Below are 17,817 nucleotides of genomic sequence, written 5' to 3' on the forward strand. Positions count from 1 at the left end.
AGGAAGATGGGCACGTATGTTAGCCCAGGGCCAGTCTTCCTCAGCAAAAAGAGGAGGATTGGCAGATGTTAGCTCAGGGCCGATCTTCCTCACAAAAAAAAAATAAAAAGGGGGAGGTCTAAGGACTTGGTGCCACTGTCCCTGTGATTATTAGCTCAGGGGGGCCCAGGAGGGGCGAGGGGCTAGGAAGGTCTCTCCAGTAACGTGGAAGCCACTACCCACATGTCCTGCCCTCTTCACCATCCCATCCTAAGGCAGCAACCACAGGTGCAGGCAGAGCTGGCCCCAGAAGTTCATTTCTGGGTGTGTATGAGGACAGCACACAGGTTTGATTGTGGGACACTAGCAGGAGTGGAGGAGGGAGCAGAGACCTTCTGTGTGTGCACGTGTGCAAACACAAACACACACTCACAAAGTGTGATCCCACAGAGCATCACTGAGCAGCCAGGTGGGCAGGGCGTCCAGAGAATCATGCCCGTCTTGAACCTCAAGGACTTTATCAATGACAGTGTGGACGGGTATCTCTCTTCCAATACATTCTCCATCCACTTCTGAGGCTGGGCAGAGCCCCTCCCCCCACTCCCCATCATCCCTTTGGCTGACAGAGGGATGACTGCCATCTCAGGACCTCTAGCAAAATGGCATTCTAGTCTCAATTCACATACTTGTCTGTAAATTTTTTGCAAAAAAATTTTAAATAATGAGTGAATTGGTCTGCTTCCAGGCCTGAGAAATATTAAGACTTGGGCCTGTCCTTGCATGGCTCAGTTTATATTTGAACAAGGAGAAGGGTGGGGTGAGAACTGCACTCACCCATGAACTACACGACACTCATGGCCCCAGTCCCTTTGCATTAACTATTTGCAACAACAGAATACTCCCTTACACCCGTGTGGTGCTTTATTTCTCCAAGCACTGTCACACCTACTCACTCATCTGTGCAACATTTTCCATGTGCCTGTAGTTGAGCAGCGACACAGCAGAGGGGCAAGAGCTTCCTCTCCCAGGAGCTCAGACCCCAGTTCAAGTCTCAGCCTTGCCAATTACAGGCTTCAAGACTTAGCATATCATTGAACCTTCCAGAGTCGCAGCCTCCCCTTCTCCAAAATGGAAACCACAATGCCTGTCTTGCCGGGCTGTGATCAAGTCACTGAAAGGAAGTATATAAAGTGCTGGCCACTGTCCAACCCCTAGACGTGCTCACGTTGCAGCTACTGTTGTCTTTGCTGTTTGTAGGTAGGTGCTGTGCTAGATGCTGGGAGTGCAGAGATGAACGGGGCAATCTCTATTCTCAGAATGCTTGCTATCCTCTGAGGGAACAGACGAGCAAGAGTAACTGTAATGCCCAGCTGGCTACAATAGATGTATGGCGGAAAATACTACAGAAGGAGAATCTCCCCAAGACTTTTCTGGGGCCTGAGTAATAGCTAGTAGTAGTCATTTATTGAGCTAACTTGGTGTGTGCCCAGCACTGTGTGAAGGGTTTCCTGTATACTCACAGGCACTCTGAGAGGTCAGTGTGATAATTACCCACTTTGACAGAGGAGGAGATCCAGGGGATTGATTGGCACACAGCTAGTGAGTGGTGGAGTCAAGATTCAAACGCTGATCTGACTGTAAAGCAGTTAGCTTTAGAAAGAATGATAATTCAGAGAACCATAAAGGAGGAATAAGGTTCATCAGGAGGATAAATGGGGGTGGGACAGTGGTGGCAGAGGGGACACCATGACCAATCTGAATAATCTCAACACAGCTCTGAGAAGTAATTAGGGCAAGATTGCTATTGCTGTTCAACAGCCCTGAGAAAATGTTTGTTAAGCGGACTCACGGCCTTCCCCTGGCGGACAGACACATGCCTGGCAAAAGGCAGACACTCCACACCCCACGTTACCTGCCCACAGCCCCGGGCTCACCCCTTTGCTTCTCTCTCGGCCTCCCCCACTGGACCCTGCAGCCCCAGCAGCTGGCACAGGCCCAGCCCGTGACAGACACAGTGAACGTCTGCTGAATAGAGTTGGGTCATTGCCTTGAGCCAAGCATCCAGACCTTCTAGCTTCCCCACAAGGGCTCTTTGTGCAACATCAAATGACATCCGTGAGCAGGGATGCCCTGTGTTATTCTTGGTACTTTGTAATCAGGCTGGACTCCTTGGTCAGCCCCAATTCTCTTTCTTTTGTGAACAGGGAATAACTTGCGGCAACCTCCGGGGAATGAAGATCAAGCCGGGTTCCATGGGGAAGGCCATCCCACCCTTCGACATCCAGGTCTGATCCTAAAGGCAGTGGCAGGGAGCAGTTAGGACTCAGCGTGGACCATTGTGTGACACCAGCAGTGCCCACCAGTTGTCCTTCCTCCTCTCCTCCCGTTTTTCCTCCAGTTTCCTGTGGAGGTTTCATTTGAGAACTGTAGTATTCCGAGCATGGATGCAGTTCACCCTGACAGCTAGAGGCCCCCAGAGTGGATGGGAAAAGAGGCCCTGGAGGTAGCCCTGGCAGCTCTCTCCACCAGCTGGTGCTTTCAGTTTCTCCTGACCCATGTTTTCTAACCTGAAGGCACGTTTGCCATGTCTATATATCCATGAAACAAATAGACCCGTGACTTGGGTTTCACCATTTGCTGATTTCAAAGACTTTTGACACTTTATTCTATTTTCTGACAGGGCTCCTCCCCCAGGTATCCCCGCTGGTGTCACATGAATATGCCAGCAGTGCTGGGGCGGGGCAGGAGTGTTGGGGGAGCCCTGCGGCTTGGTATTCACAGGGCTTTTGCTCTAGATCATTGATGACAAGGGCAGTGTCCTACCGCCCAACACTGAAGGAAACATTGGCATCAGGATCAAGCCCACCAGGCCCATAGGCCTCTTCATGTACTACCAGGTAAGGGCACCCCGTCTGCCCTCAGCCAGGCCCCAAGAGTCCCTGCAGGGGGCCGTGGAGGTGATAAGGGAGTGGGCTCAACTCTGCACCCTGAGACTTCACATCTCCCTTTATTCCCTCCAACTCAATGAAGCCTGTTCTAATTAGTCTCAAAGCTCATAGTGTGCTCCCACATTCCTTCCAGTCCTAACCCATCTGGAGCTTATGGGCTGACTGATGGGGTAGAAACCACCAGACTTGGGGTGTAGTGATCTCTTGTGGTTAAGAATGCAGGCTTTGATTGGGTTCAAATCCTATTATCCCACTTACCAACAGGGTGAGAACAAATCTGTTAATCTCACTGAGCCTCCAGGAGGCACCATTATCCCCACTTTACGGAGAAAGAAACTGCAGATTGGAAGAGGTGTCTTCCCCATGTCAATATGGCAGGTCTAAGATTCAAACCAACGAATAGGCGTTTTGGCCCCAAACTCTGAATGAGAAATCCAGAGATTATAGGAAACTGTGATAGGCTATAAGGTAACCTGCTGAAACTCTTAATCTGACAAACCCTAGCCCTCCCAGGTTAGTAGTGGCCAGTAAGAGGAAATTCTTAGCTCCTAAGATTGGCCATGGAAGGGTGGAGAGACCCTGAAATTCATCTCAGACTCCATCTCCTTTCTCCAAAGTCACAGACACTGGAGGTCTCTTGGAGCCACTGTTGTCCTCACACAATGGCTTCCATGGGGCCTCTTGTGATACTATTGCTCAAAAGGAAACATGCAGGCCCTAGCCTTAATTCTCAGCAGCACAACTTTAAGTTTGGATAAAAGAGAAAATAAACGCAGAGTTACACGTGTTTAGATCAGTGGTTCCCAACCATACCTGCATGTTAGAATCATTTGAGAAGATTTTTAAAAAATATATTAGTGCTTGGATCCAACGACAGATATTCTAGTTAAATTGAACTGGGTGGTCCAGAGCAATGACATTTTTTTTTATTGGACATAACATTTTATTTTGCAAAGATATCCTCACATATGCCCACACCTATGTCTCCCATTTCACACGCTCTCATGAAAACAAGACGCTGTCACTCTTCTATTGAGATTTGTTTGCTTTTTTATTTCCTTTTCTTGCCTGCTTGCTCTGGCAAGGACTTCCAATACTATGTTAAATACGAGTGGTGAAAGTGGGCATCCTTGTCTGCTTCATGTTCTTAAAGGGATAGCTTTCAGTTTTTCACCATTGAGTATTATATTTGCTGTGGGGTTGTCATATATGGCCTTTATTGTGTCGAGGTACTTTCCTTCTATACCCATTTTATTCAGTTTTTATCATAAATGGATGCTGTATCTTGTCAAAGGCTTTCTCTGCATCTGTTGAGATGATCATGTGATTTTTATTCTTCATTTTATTAATGTGGTGTATCACATTGATTTGTGGATGTTGAACCATTGTGATGTTGAACCATCCCTGCATCCCTGGAATAAATCCCACTTAATCATGGTGTATGATCTTTTTAATGTATTGTTGTATGTGATTTGCTAGTATTTTGTTAAGGATTTTTGCATCTATGTTCATCAGTGATATTGGCCTGTAATTTTCTTTTTTTTGTGTGTTGTTCTTGTCTGGTTCTGGTATCAGGATAATGTCGGCCTCATAGAATGAGTTAGAGAGCCTCCCCTCAGGGCTGGCCCAGCGGCGCAGCGGTTAAGTGCATGCGCTCCAGTTCGGCACCCCAGGGTTTGCAGGTTCAGATCCCAGGCTTGCACGAACACACTGTTTGTCAAGCCATGCTGTGGCGGCGTCTCATATAAAGTGGAGGAAGATGGGCACGGATGTTAGCCCAGGGCCAATCTTCCTCAGCAAAAAAGAGGAGGATAGGCATTGGATATTAGGTCAGGGCTGACCTTCCTCACCAAAAAAAAAAAAAAAAAAAAAAAAGCCTTCCCTCTTCTTCAGTTTTTTGGAAGAGTTTGAGAAGGATACGTATTAGGTCTTCTTTGAATATTTGTCTTCACCAGGGAAGCCATCTGGTCCTGGACTTTTGTTTTTTGGGAGGTTTTTGTTTATTGTTTTGATCTCCTTACTGGTGATTGCTCTATTCAAATTCTCTATTTCTTCTTGATTCAGTTTTGGAAGGTTGTATGATTCCAAGAATTTATCCATTTCTTCCAGATTATCCAATTTGTTGGTGTATAGCTTTTTGTAGTATTCTCTTATAATCCTTTTTTTCTAGAGGTGTGTGTTATAATTTTCCTCTTTCATTTCTGATTTTACTTATTTCAGCCTTCTCTCTTTTTTTCTTGGTGGGTCTAGCTAAAAGTTTATCAATTTTGTTTATCTTTTCAAAGAACCAGCTCTTAGTTTCATTGATTTTTTCTTTTTTTTTTTTGTCTCTATTTCATTTATTTCCACTCTGATTTTTATTTCCTTCTTTCTACTGTTTGTGGGCTTTGTTTGTTCTTCTTTTTCTACTTCCTTTAGGTGCACTGTTAGATTGTTTACTTGAGATTTTGCTTGTTTTTTGAGAGAGGCCGATATTGCTATAAACTTCCCTCTTAGTACCACTTTTGCTGTATCCCATAAATTTTGATATGTCGTATTTTAATTTTCATTTGTCTCCAGGTATTTTTTGAATTTTCCTTTGATTTCTTCATTGATCCAATAGTTGTTCAGGAGCATTTTGTTTAATCTCCATGTATTTGTGACATTTCCAGTTTTCTTCTTGTAGTTGATTTCTAGTTTCACACCATTGTGGTCAGAAAAGATGCTTGGTATTATTTCAGTCTTGTTAAATTTATTGAGACTGGTTTTGTGGCCTAATATGTGATCTATCCTGGAGAATGTTCCATGTGCACTTGAAAAGAATGTGTATTCTTCAGCTTTTGGATGGAATGTTCTGTACATATCTACTAAGTCCATCTGGTCTAATGTGTCATTTAAGGCCACTGTTTCCTTATTGATCTTCTATTTGAATGATATTGATATAAGTGGAGTGTTAAAATCCCCTACTATTATTGTGTTACCATTTCTCCTTTTATGTCTGTTAATAATTACTTTATATATTTAGGTGCTCCTATATTGGGTGCATGGGTATTTACAGGTGTTATATCCTCTTATTGGATCATTCTCTTTATTATTGTGTATTGCCCTTCTTTGTCTCTTGTTACAGTTTTTATTTTAAAGTTTATTCTATATAAGTATGCTACCCCAGCTTCTCTTCATTGCCATTTGCATGGAGTATCTCTTTCTATCACTTCATTTTCAATTTGTGAATTTCTTTATGTCTGAAGTGTGTCTCTTGTATGCAGCATATATATGGGTCTTGTTTTTTTATCCATTCAACCACCCTATGTCTTTTGTGTGTGTGTGTGAGGAAGATCAGCCCTGAGCTAACATCTGCCAATCCTCCTCTTTTTTTTGCTGAGGAAGACTGGCCCTGGGATAACATCCATGCCCATCTTCCTCCACTTTATATGGGACGCCTACCACAGCATGGCCTGAGAAGCAATGCATCGGTACGCGCCCGGGATCCGAACCGGCGAATCCCGGACCCCCACAGTGGAGCGCACGCACTTAACCACTTGCACCACCGGGCCGGACCCACCCTATGTCTTTGGTTGGAGTATTTAGTCCATTCATTATTTTGTGTGTGTGTGTGAGGGAGATCAGGCCTGAGCTAACATCCACACCAGTCCTCCTCTTTTTGCTGAAGAAGACTGGCCCTGGGCTAACATCCATGCCCATCTTCCTCCACTTTATATGGAATGTTTCCACAGCATGGCCTGACAAGCAGTGCATCAGTGCATGCCTGGGATCCGAATCTGGGCCACCAGCAGCAGACTGTGCACACTTAATTGCTATGCCATGGGGCTGGCCCCCTCCATTGATATTTAAAGTAGTTGTTGATAAGTATATACTTATTGCCATTTTGTTACTTTTTTTCTGGGTCTTTTAGTAGGTCTTCTCTGTTCCTTTCTTCTTCTCTTGCTCTCTTCCCTTGTGATTTGATGGCTTTCTTTAGTATTATGTTTGGGTTTCATTCTCTTAATTTTTTGTGTATTTATTATAGGTTTCTGTTTTGTGATTACTGTGAGGTTCATGTATAATAACCTATATAAACAGCAATCTATATTAAGTACATGGTCTCTTAAGTTTGACCTCTTACTAAAAGCCCTACACTTTTACTCCCTCTCTGCATATTTTATGTTTTTGATATCATATTTAACCTCTTTTGTGTGTGTATCCCTTAACATCTTATCACGGAAATAGATAATTTTAGTACTTTTATCTTTTGACCTTCCTATTAGCTTTATGTGATCTGCTACACTTACTGTATATTTGCCTTTACTAGTGATTGTTTTTCTTTGATAATTTTCTTATTCCTATTTGTGGTCTTTTCTTTTCCACTTAAATAAGTCCCTTTAACATTTCTTATAAGGCCAGTTTATTGGTGATAACCTCCTTTAGTTTTTGCTTGAAAACTCTTTATCTCTCCTTCCATTCTGAATGATAACCTTGCTGGGTAGAGTATTCTTGGCTTTTTTTTTTTTTTTTTTTACTTTCAGCACTGTGAATATATTGTTCCACTCCCTCTAGCCTGTAAGACTTCTGCTGAGAAGTCAGCTGATAGCCTTATGGGGTTTCCTTTGTATGTAACTTGTTGCCTTTCTCTTGCAGCTTTTAGGATTCTCTCTTTATTTTTAATTCTTGATGTTTTAGTTAAAATGTGTCTCGATGTGGGCCTCTTTGGGTTCATCTAATGTGGTGGCCTCTGTGCTTCCTGTACCTGGATGTCTATTTCTTTCCTTAGGTTAGGGAAGTTTTCAGCTAGTATTTCTTCAAATGAGTTCTCTGCCCCTTTGTCTCTCTCTTTTCCTTCTGGGACACGTACAATATGGATGTGAGTGCATTTGATGTTGTCCCAGAGATCCCTTAGACTGTCCTCATTCTTTTTAATTGTTTTTTTTTTTCTGTTCAGCTTGGGTGATTTCCTCTACTCTTTCCTCTAGCTCAGTGATCCATTCTTCTGTGTCATCTACTCCACTGTTGATTCCCTCTAGTGAATTTTTCATTTCTATTATTGTATTCTTCAGTTCTGATTGGTTCTTTTTTATATTTTCCAATTCTCTACTGAAGTTCTCACCATGTTCATCTATTCTTCTTCCAAGATCAGTGAGCATCTTTATGACTATTAGTTTGTCCTCTTTATCAAGTAGACTGTTTATCTTTGTTTTGTTTAGTTCTTTTTCTGAGGATTTGTCCTGTTTCCTTATTCAGAACATATTCGTTTGTCTCCTCATTTTGCTTACTTCTCTGTGCCTATTTCTATGTATTAGGTAGATCAGCTATGTCTCCCAACCTTGGAGATGTGGCCTTGTGTAACAAGTGGCTTATGGAGCCCAGCAATGTACTTCCCTCTCCTCACCAGTTCCAAATGTTCCAGGAGTGTCACCTGTGTGGGCTATGTGTGCCCTTCTGTTGTGGCAGGGTTGCTCTTGCTGCAGGTACGTGGGAAGGCTAGGCTGGCCCCTGGGTCAGCTAGTTGTAAGGCTCAGCTGTGTGCAGCTGCTATGGTCACGTTAGTCACTTTATTGTGCAGGGGGAACCCCAGCACAGCTGGCTGCAAGGTCTAATAGCACACACCTGCTGCTGATTTGCTGTTAAGTGAGTCAGGCCCCCATTGGGGCTTGTTACTAGGCTCTGAGGCTCACAATTGCTCTAGGCCTCCAGCATGCGAGGCTGTTGTCAGCTCTCTCAGGAGTGCAGCTGGGTGGGGCCGGCCCCAGGCATGGCAGCATGCAATGGTTTCAGGCATTGGAAGGTGGGACAGATTTCCTGTGTGGCTGTGTAAGGAGGCCAGTGGCACAAGTCTGCTGCAGCTGACATGCCCCACCACCCGCAGGCCCACACACCTGGCCAATGCAGTCTTGCTCCATGCGCACATCCCACCCTGCTGAAACAGACCCACTTACTCCACTGCAGAGGTCCCACACACCCCACCTATGCAGGCCCACAAGTTCTCTGGGCTTGCTGGTGGGTGGGGCCAGTCCCTAGGGCAGACTTCCTGCCCTGGCTGAGCTGGATTAAATCAGTGCTCTAGTGGATGGGGCAAACCCTTGGGCTAACAGGCCGGGGGAAGAACTCCAATGGCATCTGCCAGCATTTGTGTCAGCATGCCTGTACTAGGTCACAACAATGGCTGCCCTCAGTGACTCAGTCCCTGGGCAGGTGGGCCTAGCTGCCTTCTGCCTCTCTGAGACAGCTTTTCAAGTGAGTCTCTGTTACCAAAGGGCTATGCACCTTTCTTTCTGGTGATCTTTTGTTGGTTTCTGGAATAGTGAATTTGTAGGTGGGCCCTTTAAGAGAAACCTTTCTTTCTCTTATGCTTGATAGCTTTTCTGGGGGGTATTCCCCATTGGTTTTAATAGCCAGCAAAGCCAGGTATTATGACAGACATCTCTGTTGTGCTGAATTCAAAGGCTTCTTATTGTGGCATAGCTCTCCTGCTCAGACCCCTGTTCCTCCAGGAAAAGCTTCGTATCTTAAGGTTGCTCCCAGCCGTGAAGTGCTGCAGCTAGAATAGAGTTTTTTCCTCAGCAGAAAGGTATTTCTGCCTCTTCCACCTCTGTCAGTGTTGTCCCTTGTTGTGGGGGTTCTTTTTATCCAGTTTCCAGATCTTTCTCAGAGGTGATTGTGCCACAGGTAGTTGTAAATTTGTTGTGTCTGTGGCAGGAGGTGAGTTCAGAGTCCCCCTACGCTGCCATCTTCCTGGCAATCCCCTCAGCTAATGTTTTGACAGAGATTTCCTTGAGTGCCAGGAGCTCAAACAAACAAATACAAACATCAACAACAACAGCAACAACAGAGAACGATCCCTGTGCAGACCGGCTCTGTGTGAGGAACTCCCCCACAACTTGGCCAGCCTTGCTCTGAGCCTGGGGATCAGCCTGAGGTGGAAGCTTCAGGTCTTCTCAGGACGTTCTGAGCATGCGTCTTGCCTGGGCGTGTGATGGCTTTCTAAATCCCGCATGTTCACAGCTGTCTTGAATATCTCAATTTCCTGGAAAGTCTACCCTAGCTTCTCCCCCAGACCTTGATGGTCTACTGTGTATCTCCCCCACAGTCTCTCATCTCAGGCGTCTTTAGTTGTAGTCCACAGTGTAGCTTTTACGAGCAGTGCCTGCTGCTCTTCCCGTCTGCATTCTGAGTTGTGTGAAATGAGGGCCTTGCATCAGCCCTTCAGGTGTCCCCAGAGAGGTTAGAACAGATTACACAATAATTTGCAAATAAGATCTGCTCTGCTCCCTCTGGTGGGAGCAGGGGGACTGGGAACCGGGCTGCTGTCTACTCAAGACCAAATCTGCCATGCTGGAGAAAGGTGGGACAAGGGTGAGTGAAAATGACATGAAACTTCCCTACCATTTTGAAGGTGGCTTTTCTTGATTGGGTATTTGCACGGTTGTTGTAAACCTTTGACTTTTCCAGAGCTCCTACAAAGTCAGCTCAGACAGCTCCTGGTAGTTTGTTTGTTTGTTTGCTTGTTTGTTTTTGATGTTTTGTAGGGGAACAAGAGCTCACAGCTTTCTAGTAGGCCATTTTCTTTACATCGCTCCCTAGTAGCACTTTTGAAAAGCAGCCAAGGTTGAGAACCCACTTGGGTGTCTTTGTGGACTCTGCCCACGTCTGTGTGGTAGATAGGATACTGTGCCCCTACCATTAAGGAGCTTTTCTTTGGCCCTGGGAGCATGATTCCTTCCCTGGATGTGTGAGTCCCATCGTCCAGGTTCCAGTCTCTGATGACTGATATCAAGAAAGTTCATTTCCTCCTGGAAGGTGTGTCCATGGGGGTGTGTCAGGCCAACTGTACCAACACACAGCACACTGAGCTGGACAGCAGTTCAAGTGGTACGTGAATAGGGGTGGGACTTTGCTGTACCCCTTGCGCAGTGTTTCCTAAATTTCAGTCATCCGTGTCCACATCCACTATTTTCTACCTTATCTGTGCACCATCTATATTATCACTCACTTAATTTTTCTCTCTAAATGTACATATTATTTTACTTTAAAACATTTGTTTAAAAAAAAGGTTGATGTAGTATCACAAGTGGAAAACAGTATCACTTGCAAAAAGCAAAAAGCAATTGTAACCATAACTACAATACAAACAAAACAACTTTCTTAAATTTTAGCTTCATGCTGTTTCTGCTAAAAACTCTGATCTTTAAACTTACCTTCCTCTTGGTAGTTCCAGAGCTTTTAAAAATGTGTTGGAGCCAAATAAGTAGAATTGGAAGGGAATCTAAAAAGGGTTGTGATCCAATGTTTTTAAAATGTTTTTTTCTGGAACCTCTTAAAATCATGTCATGTCCCACAACAGGTAAGATCCTAACACATTGCTTAGCAGTCAAGTGCATGGGCTGTAGAGCAAGAATTAAATTCAAATACCAACCCTTCCACCAACTAGCTGAGTGGCTTTGAGCAAGTGATTGTGCCTCGCTGAGCATCAATTTCCTCTTCTGTAACATGGGCTATAAAAAATGCCAGCCTCACTCAAAACCTGTACATGAATGTTTATAGTGGCTTTATTCACTATAGCTAAAAACTGGATGGGGCCTGCCTCGTGGCACAGTGGTTAAGTTCGGTGTGCTCCGCTTTGGTGGCCCGGGCTCACGGGTTCAGATCCCAGGCGCAGACCTATGCCACTTGTCAGCCATGCTGTGGCAGTGACCCACATACAAAATAGAGGAAGATCGGCACAGATGTTAGCTCAGGGCTAATCTTCCTCAAGGAAAAAAAGAGGAAGATTGGCGACAGATGTGAATCTTCCTCAGCAAAAAAACAAAATAACACAAAACAAAAGTAGAAGCAACCCAGATGCCCTTCAATGGGTGAATGGTTAAACAAACTGTGGTTCATTCATAACATGAAATACTGTTCAGCAATAACAGGACTGAACTACTGATGAACACACCAACCTGGATGAATCTCCAGAGAATTACACTGAATGAGAAAACAAAAAATAGCTATTCCCAAAGGTTACATACTATATGATTCCACTTATGTAACATTCTTAAAATGGCAAAATTATAAAAATGGAGAGGCCGGCCTGGTGGCACAGTCATTAAGTGCATGCACTCCGCTGTGTCTGCCCGGGGTCTGTAGGTTCAGATCCCAGGCACACACCGACGCACCACTTGTCAAGCCATGCTGTGGCGGTGTCCCATGTAAAGTAGAGGAAGATGGGCATAGATGTTAGCCCAGGGCCAGTCTTCCTTGGCAAAAAAAAGAGGAAGATTGGCATTGAATGTTAGCTTAGGGCTGATCTTCCTCACGAAAGAAAGAAGGAAGGAAGGAAGGAAGGAAGGAAGGAAGGAAGGAAGGAAAGAAGGAAAGAAGGAAAGAGAAAGAAAGAAAGAAAGAAAGAAAGAAAGAAAGAAAGAAAGAAAGAAAGAAAGAAAGAAAGAAAGAAAGAAAGAAAGAAAGAAAGAAAGAAAGAAAGAAAGAAAGAAAGAAAGAAAGAAAGAAAGAAAATAAAGGAAAAAAAAGGAGACTAGCTTAGGCATTGCCAAGGGGTTAGGGATGGAGAGGGAGGGAGAGAAGGAGGAGGAGGGAGGTGGACGTGGGTATAAAAGCAACATGAGAGCTCCTGGTGATGACGGGACTGTTCTGTCTCTTGACTGGTGGTTGATATACACATGTGATAAAATTGCATTGTGCTAAATACACTTACACACACACACACACACACACACACACAAATGAGTACAAGTGAAAAACTGTGGAAATCTGGGTAAGATTGGTGGATTGCATCAATGTCAGTATCCTGGTTGTGATGTTGAACTACGTAGTGTTGGAAGATGAGATGTTACCATCGGGAGAAACTGGGTAAAGGGCACACGGGATCGCTCTGTATCATTTCTTACAACTTGCATGCAAATCTACCATTATCCTAAAATCAAAGTGTAATTAAAGTAATACCAGCCTCACAGGCTTTCTGTGAGGATCAAATGAGGTGGTGTTTGGGAAGAAAATTCATTCAGCAAATGTTGATTGACACCTCCCGTCTGTCCAGCTACTGTGTGAACACTGAGCTTCTCACAGTGAATCAAATACACAGAGTTCGTGGTCTAGGAAATCGTATTCTGCTGGAGAGCCACACAAAAGCGAGGTGTTATTTTTAAAAATTATCCTTAAAATTGGCGTAATATTGCCCACTAACTCAGCAGTAGAGTGCATTGAGTGTTTGCGTGTAAAGAAAATAGACTCTGCGAGATGACAAAACTTGCCAGGTGCCAGGTGGCGTGAGAAGGAGGATTCGGGCCCAGATCTGAGCCCCAGGTTGTGGCTCTTCATCTCTAGACTCGCTGCCTTCTCCACAGAGGGGTGCTGTTCTCTTTACAGGATGACCCGGTGAAGACAGCCGAAGTGGAGTGTGGGGACTTTTACAACACTGGGGACAGAGCAACCATGGATGCAGAGGGCCACATCTGGTTCCTGGGGAGGGGCGATGATGTCATCAATGCCTCTGGGTAGGTGTGGCTGACCCTGAGCCAGGAAGGTGTCACCCTCACACGCCTGGTGGGATCTAGCTGGCCCAGACGTTACTCCATGCATTGGTGATGGGACCCTCAGCCTAATTCTGAACAGAGCCATGTCTATGGGGCCCTGGGCCGTGGGTGTCTGTGCACCTCCCCCAACCCCTGCATCCGGAAGAAATAGTCAAAATGAAGTTCAGGAAGGTCTGGAAGAACAACCATAATAAGACACCATGCAATTTAAAGAGGAAGGGAGACCTTGCTTTGACCCCTATTGGTGGGAGGAAATTATTCTCTGTGCTCCTCTGATGGGGCACAACATGTCACAGAACATAATGATGATGATGATGATGATGATGATAATAGCTAACATTTATGGAGTGCTTACTAGGTGAAAGCACTCTCCTCAGTGTTTTGTATAACCCAGTAGATGTGATTATCATGCCCATTTTACACAGGAGAAAACTGAGTCACTGACATGCGAGGTAAGTTGAGTAAAGTTTCAAAGACAGTACGGGATGCAGCCCAGCGTTGAACCAAGGTGGTCTGGCTCCCAGCCCGTTGTCCCTAACCCTTACATGATTTAGGGGAAAAAAATGACACAAGTAACAAGTTCTCTTGGTTATTTCAGGGAAATCAAGTTTGTTTTTTTATTTATTTTTAATTTTTTAATTTCTAAAACAAATGCTGACGTAGTGGGGAATAGGGTGGAGAATTTTCATGAATGTTTAAGATCAAGTTTGGGGCTTCCAAGAGGTTCCATGCTGGAGGAAGCTCCTGAAGCCAGGCCACAGAGCTCTGGGAGGACAGAGCTCTCTCTCTCCTCCTACCAGAGGCAGTGAGTGAGAAGAGAGCACCTGTGCCTTGTATTTCTTAGCATGGAGCGTCCAGGTCTTCCTGCAGTGGTCCCACTACACAGCCTGTCACAGGCCTCTGACCCCCTGTGACAGTTTCCCTCTGTGCCAAGGGAAGATACGATCCTCCAGAACATGAGATTTGAGGGCCTGGTCACCCCAGCCCTGGCATCTGCTCAGAACCAGAGAAGGAACCTTTGATCCTGCAGGTATCGCATCGGGCCGACAGAGGTGGAGAATGCCCTGGCCGAGCATCCAGCAGTGGCTGAGTCAGCTGTGGTGAGCAGCCCGGACCCGATTCGAGGGGAGGTGAGGAAGAGAACACGGGGGTCATCGTGTCTGTGTGTGGGCACTGGGGAGGCAGGTGCAGGGGAAACTTCCAGGCCATGTCTACCCAGGACCTAGGGTGGAGAGAGGGCGCAGTTGATGTGTGTGTGCACTTACACTATGTGGTCACCAGGGAGCACTGTGGCCTCATCTGTGACTGAAAATGCTGCTGCTGACATCTAACATTTAATGAGCTCCTATTATGTGCCTGCTCGTTTTTCCCCCCAGTAACCTAAAGACTTCAGGACTCTCATTATACCCTTTTATAGATAAGGAAACAGGGGCCTAAAGAAGTTAAATAAGTTGCCCAGATGGCACAGTGGTGGACCCAGAACGGGAATCAAAGCAATCTGGCTCCAGAGCATGCATTCATTGATTCAGTAGGTGTTTACTGAGCACCTACTATGTGCAAGGCCCTGTGCAATTAAGTGGGGACATAAATAATAACATAAGAATTATAAATTACCAACAATTATTAAATACCCACAAGGTTCCAGGCACAAAGTATACATACAACACTAGTAAAAATGATGAAGATAACGCTGATGATAGGAATAATAATAAAGTTAAACTAGCCTCATGTTTTACATGTTTCATCTCATGAAATCTTGACATAAACCCAGTGAGGAATGAACCTGTACTGTCCCCATTTCGCAGGGAAGGAAATTGAGGGTGAGAGAGGTTGAGTAACTTTCCAATCATAGAGTGGAGACTGGAGTATTGGGACTAGAACCTGGTCTGTCCTTTTCCAAAGGCTCAAGTGTCAGCTTGGTGTTTTCGCTCATTAAATAAATATTCACTTTGTAAACTAGACAATTCACTGGCGCTCACCCTGAGCCTCCGCTCTGGTTCTGCACGGCAGGTGGTGAAGGCCTTTATTGTCCTGGCCCCACAGTTCCTGTCCTGGGACAGGGACCAGCTCACCAAGGAGCTGCAGCAGCACGTGAAGTCAGTGACGGCCCCGTACAAGTACCCGAGGAAGGTGAGTGAGGCGGGTGGACGGGGCTGGTCCCCCTGAGCCGTCCTGGCGCTCCGCTGCCCGAGTCTCGTCGGGTGGCTGGGCTGAAGCTTAAACAGCCAGTAGAACTTGCATTTTTCTCTTCAGAAGAAACGATTGGCATAGGGGTGGGGTGGAGCCAACTTACTCAGATGGAACCTGTGGCAGAAACCCAAAAGGAATCCATTGCTGGCACGTTAACCTAAAGCAAAAAAATCAGACACGTGCCCAAAGATATCCAAGAAGGGTATTTAAAATCTTTCAAAATTTGAGAAAGAAATCCAAATCAGCAGCTTCTAAACTGTTTTTAAAAATAACTCATGCTAGGAAATACATTCTATATTGCAAGTCAATACATATATACATATGTAACAAACAAAAATTAAGAAAATGATATTTATCCTTACAACATGCCATACATTCTGATATTCTTTACTTCTTTTGTTTTTTTTTCTTTTTTCTGAGGAAGATTAGCCCTGAGCTAACATCTGTGCCAATCTTCCTCTATTGTGTATATGGGATGCCACCACAGCACGGCTTGGTGAGTGGTGTATAGGTCCGCACCCAGGATCTGAACCTGCAAACCCCAGGCAGCTGAAGCGGAGCAGGCAAACTTAACCACTATGCCACCGGGCTGTCTCCCTACTTCATTTGTTTTAACTGCTGTGTGCAAACTACAAAAATGTCCAACAATAGAGAAATGATTGTTATTCATGAAATTTAATACTATCCTATAATTTAAAATGATATTGCAGATCTTTTATTTTTAACACTAAAATATTGTAATAATGTATTATTAAGAGAAAAAAGCAGGCAATGAAAGAATGTACATGATATTATCCTATCAGTTTAAAAGCAGAGTTTGAAAGGGCACATACACCGAAAGTCCCCATTTCCTTCCTTTGTGATAGTGCTTTGATCCGTCGTCTGAGCGTTGACAATCCATCCAGATAGAAAGCTGTAGAGCTCACGTCTAGTGAACATGCGCCATGTGGGCCGGGCCCTGGACTCAGTGCTGCACACGCGTTACTATTTCATTTCATCGTCCCCACAGCCTGAGATGGTCTCATCACTCTGCTTCATAGAGGAGCTGAGGCTCAGAGACTCCCAGTAAATTGCCTGAGATTAGAGTTAATAAAGAGCAGAGCAGGAACTCAAACCCCTGTGTATCTGACAAACCCCTGTGTATCTGACAATGGAGTTCCTGCTTCTAACATCAGGCTCTGTGGCCTCACAGAGAGGAGAACAGAGGGCACGTAGCAGGCAGGATGGGCTAGATGTTACTGTGGGTAACAAAGAGCCCCCAAAGTCTTAGCGGCTTATAACAAGGAAGGTATCTTCCTTGCTCATGTCACATGTCCACCATGTCCAGGCTCTCCTGGGGCCTCTGCTCCACACCCCCTCATCTCGGGACCAGGATAACGGAGCAGCCACCATACAAGTATCTGCCAGGTGCTATAAGAGATGGACAGAGCTGGCGGCCAGGCTCACTGGTTCCCAGCTCTTCTGTTAGAGGTGGCACACTTCCCTCCCACTCACATTTCACTGGTCAAAGCCTGTCCCAAGACTGCATCCAACTTCAGGGGGTCAGGAGGAGAACCTGGCATCCTTGGTGGGCCCCCTTAAGGCCACCACATGGTGCCAACCCGTCTGGGGGGACTGTACAGGGGCAAAGGAGGGGAGGGGGACTGGTAGGAAGTGACGGCGGGACTAAGTCAGGATGGATTTGCTTTCTGCTCAACCAGGTGGAGTTTGTCCCAGAGCTGCCCAAAACCGTCACTGGCAAGATTAAAAGGAGTGAACTTCGGAAAAAGGAGTTTGGTCAGATGTGATCGTCAATAAACTCAGAAACCACTGTGTGACTTTGGGCTAATCCCTGGCCACCACAGTTTCCCCATATGGCGAGGGTGAGGATGGGGGTGTTGAGAGAGTTGATTTGGAAGGGTATCAGGAGTGCCCATATTTCAGCATTTTTGTTTCTTTCAGATTAATATCAGTCACTCTTCTTCCTCCGAGTCTCCTGTTCCTTCTGGATTGCCCAGATGAGCACACAGATTGGGGCTGGAGGTAATAAAATACGAATATGAACATCAACGGTGCCCCTGTGTCGTGCATTAATTCTGTGGATGAAGCTGTGCATAAATGTAGTCCCTCCATAATTCTCCCCAATCCCCACTGGAGAGAGCCCAGGGCCTGATTCTCCCTGCTGGCCCCAGCTTCCTGGGTGGCCCTGTGCACCC

At 45.3% G+C, this 17,817-nt stretch overlaps 1 protein-coding gene across 1 annotated transcript in view; it reads left to right on the plus strand.

The window, feature by feature from the left end:
* The window catches only part of ACSM1 (acyl-CoA synthetase medium chain family member 1), a 42,404-nt gene extending 24,904 nt beyond the window's left edge, over positions 1–17,500 (plus strand). Inside the window, exons 8-13 of the mRNA XM_058569882.1 lie at positions 2,184–2,264; positions 2,775–2,876; positions 13,266–13,393; positions 14,463–14,562; positions 15,443–15,562; positions 17,323–17,500. Coding sequence (XP_058425865.1) covers positions 2,184–2,264; positions 2,775–2,876; positions 13,266–13,393; positions 14,463–14,562; positions 15,443–15,562; positions 17,323–17,409 — 618 coding nt within the window. The 3' untranslated portion in view covers positions 17,410–17,500. The remainder of the gene's footprint in view (positions 1–2,183; positions 2,265–2,774; positions 2,877–13,265; positions 13,394–14,462; positions 14,563–15,442; positions 15,563–17,322) is intronic.
* The last annotated feature ends 317 nt before the right edge of the window (positions 17,501–17,817 follow it).

This window comes from Diceros bicornis, chromosome 26 (assembly GCF_020826845.1).
Source record: "Diceros bicornis minor isolate mBicDic1 chromosome 26, mDicBic1.mat.cur, whole genome shotgun sequence".
Lineage (NCBI taxonomy): Eukaryota > Metazoa > Chordata > Mammalia > Perissodactyla > Rhinocerotidae > Diceros > Diceros bicornis.